Raw genomic sequence first — 3,331 nt, 5'->3', positions numbered from 1 at the left:
CGACCAAAACGCTGGCTTGCATCCATAGATGCTTCTCAAGCAAATCCCGGGACGTCATTCTCCCCCTGTACTCGGCCTTAGTGAGGCCGCAGCTGGAGTACTGTGTCCAGTTTTGGGCTCCACAATTCAAAAAGGATGTGGAGAAGCTTGAGAGAGTCCAGAGAAGAGCCACACGCATGATCAGAGGTCAGGGAAGCAGACCCTACGATGACAGGCTGAGAGCCCTGGGGCTCTTTAGCCTGAAAAAGCGCAGGCTCAGGGGTGATCTGATGGCCACCTACAAGTTTATCAGGGGTGACCACCAGCATCTGGGGGAACGTTTGTTCACCAGAGCGCCCCAAGGGATGACGAGGTCGAATGGTCACAAACTACTTCAAGATCGTTTCAGGCTGGACATAAGGAAGAACTTCTTTACTGTCCGAGCCCCCAAGGTCTGGAACAGCCTGCCACCGGAGGTGGTTCAAGCGCCTTCATTGAACACCTTCAAGATGAAACTGGATGCTTATCTTGCTGGGATCCTATGACCCCAGCTGACTTCCTGCCCTTTGGGCGGGGGGCTGGACTCGATCTTCCGAGGTCCCTTCCAGCCCTGATGTCTATGAAATCTATGTAATCAATCCTGTATGATTAAATGCTTTGTGTGTACAAGTGACACTCCCGTTGCTAATGCACAGAATCAGCACTAATGGCTTAGGGAATCTGTCTTAGCCTTAGCCAGAGGAGGGTTATTGTAATGCACTAAAAGCTAGTGTGTAGGAGGGTGCTGAGTGTTTCTACTTAATGGCTCACTAGGTGCCCTTGACAAGGCGTGTAGTTTTTAAGACAGCAGAGAAAAACACTGGACAAACAGCTATACAACTGCTTGGGAAAGGTTCTTCCCAAATAGAAGATTTTACCTTTAACAGCTGATGTGACCACATCCTCCAAGATGTCTTTAATCATTTCCTGTCCCCCTTCAGTTGTTTCTTCTGATACCAAGAAAAAAAAATGGTGGGGGAAGGGGGAGGAGGAAGGAGGACAGAAGGGTTAAGAATACTGCAAGTTTAAATCTATTTTAAAAGGCCTTTTTAAATGTATATAAAAATACATACATGCATGAGATACTCTACATTAGGAAAGGTATATTTTTTAATTACTGCAGTAAAATATTAATGCTATGCTTCAATTATTGTTAAAATTACACTATTTTACATATTATGTCAAAAACCCTACTTAAACAGGACATGGAGATTGCCAAGCCAAGCACACAAAAGTTAAGCAATTCCAGAAGTACAAGCTGCCTGTGGAACCTTAGTGTGTATTCACTAGGGTCCAGGGCATACAAAGACATCACATACAATTTCTTCCAAGAGGGCCAATGCCAAGCTTAGTGCTGATGTTTCCAAATACCATAGCTCACCTTTCCATTTTCCCTCCCACTCACCCATAGCCTGAATATCAAAAGGCCACAGTCAATGCAAATCTTACATATACAAACACCATTATTTTACTACAAAAATATAACACTGGATTTGTTGGTAAATGATTTTAATCTGGTAGAGAATGTTTTTGAGTTCCAAGGAAGATATATCCCATTTACTAATGAGTTTAAAAGGTACTGCAGTCAATGGCAGCGTCCTGGAATATTTGGTTGGGCAACTAAAAGGTGACAACACTCATACACAAAGAAAATTAAAACCCCATTTCAATAACTTCACTGCCACAGTCACTCTTTTGACAAAGAAATTAAAGCAACATAGGCTTGAGTTACAAGGAAGGACAAAAGATGGAAGAACTCATTGTCAAAGAGAGTCAGCAGAGACAGTATGATCTTATTTACCAGAAACTGAAGAAGTCTGATCTTTCTCTGGCTTCTGGTCTCCATTTTCTGTACTCTCAGGCTCCCCATTAGTTAAATCTCCTTTTGCAGGGGTTGAAGGCATCATTTCCTGTTGGTTGTGCTTTAGTCTACTAATCTTTGGAGACTCTGCTACAGTTTGAATCACAGGAGATTGGGATTTTTGTTGATTTGTTTTTTCTAATTCTCTGGCTTCTTGTATCTAAAAAACCAGCATGATAGAAATTCTCTCTAAGATGCAACATGATAAAGCAGAGACTTAATGTAACTAAAGGATCAAACAGGGATATACATCATGAAAAGTATACCAAGTGTCTCAAATTCAGGAGGACAATTAGCTGATTAAAGTTAAAACTAATTCTTTCTGCTCTAGTTGTAAGCTTGCAGCATCTCTCAATTTGTTTATGCAGAATTAAGTGGAAGACAGAGGGTCATATCCTGTTATCAGGAACATACTTCAAACCTGATTGAAGCGTGTGGCTTTCAACATGATTAAGTGCAGAATCTGGACTCAGCGCTCTTCACTATTAAAAGCCAGAGGTATTCAATTATGGTAGCACAAAAAGTAGAATAGCGTGGCTCCTTTTCCAAGGCACCAACATTAGAGAAGATAGATCAGTAAAAAGGTAATAGCTACGTACAGCCTGATTTTCCATCCGTGTGAAAATAACGTTCAACATCTGAGTAAGGGTAGCCTTGGCAGTAGTCTGATTAATGAGATTTTTACTGGCCAGATAGATGTTGTAACAGGTTCTAACAGTCTGAAGGATTGTTCCTTCATGAATTTCTATATACGGAGAAGTTACAGCAGTAAGCAGAGCCTGAAAAAAAAAAAAAGCACAAAAGAGAACAAAAAATCTAAATACACAGGAACAGCCATATTTTAGTAGATTTAAACTAAGTTAGCTGTGACTGTTATTGGCACATCTACTCCCAGCCATTCACATAATCATCTTTATAAAGACTGAAAGAAGCCACATTTAAATTGGAGGAAGTTTAATTGGAATAATTAAAGTGTTTTCATATACTGGATGATCGATTCTATGCAGCTATTTCTCAAATCAGTGTGTGTTTGCCTCAGTAGAAGATTTATTGTCAAAGTAAACCCTTTCTACCTCCACCGCTAGCACCTGTCTTAGCAGTCACTTATTTTGATGATTCCTATCTTTGACAAGAGAAACCTCAACAATTTAGCATCAAATTATTCAACATTCACCAAATCAATAATTCTTTACCATCAACTGCAATACCCAAATAGTCCTGAATAAGAGGAGAAATGGACTAATGATAACCTAGGGAAAAGCCAAGAGGATTAGCAGCCAATTCCTCTTCTCAACTGCTGACACATGAAACTTGCACCTCAAGGCTTCATCACAGAGAGAGGTAAGAAATTTAGAAGCCATTTATACAGCTACCTCTGATTTTATAGTTTGATCATCATTATTCATCTGTGGTTTCCTTTCCACCCCCACCCTGGTGGTTTCCTTTCTACCC

General features: G+C 40.6%; 1 protein-coding gene across 3 annotated transcripts in view; it reads right to left on the bottom strand.

Moving 5' to 3' along the window:
- Nucleotides 1-3,331, bottom strand: part of ARFGEF2 (ADP ribosylation factor guanine nucleotide exchange factor 2) — a 60,819-nt gene that overhangs the window by 38,323 nt on the left and 19,165 nt on the right. For all 3 annotated transcript variants that reach the window (XM_025191771.1, XM_025191766.1, XM_014525730.2), the window contains exons 6-8: nt 2,479-2,658; nt 1,820-2,039; nt 897-968 (exon numbers count right to left, since the gene is read on the bottom strand). In XM_025191771.1, coding sequence (XP_025047556.1) covers nt 897-968; nt 1,820-2,039; nt 2,479-2,658 — 472 coding nt within the window. The remainder of the gene's footprint in view (nt 1-896; nt 969-1,819; nt 2,040-2,478; nt 2,659-3,331) is intronic.

This window comes from Alligator sinensis, unplaced genomic scaffold (genome assembly GCF_000455745.1).
Source record: "Alligator sinensis unplaced genomic scaffold, ASM45574v1 scaffold76_1, whole genome shotgun sequence".
NCBI classification, from domain to species: Eukaryota; Metazoa; Chordata; order Crocodylia; family Alligatoridae; genus Alligator; species Alligator sinensis.
Note: the sequence above shows the minus strand (reverse complement) of the source record. Positions and strands in the feature narration are given on the sequence as shown.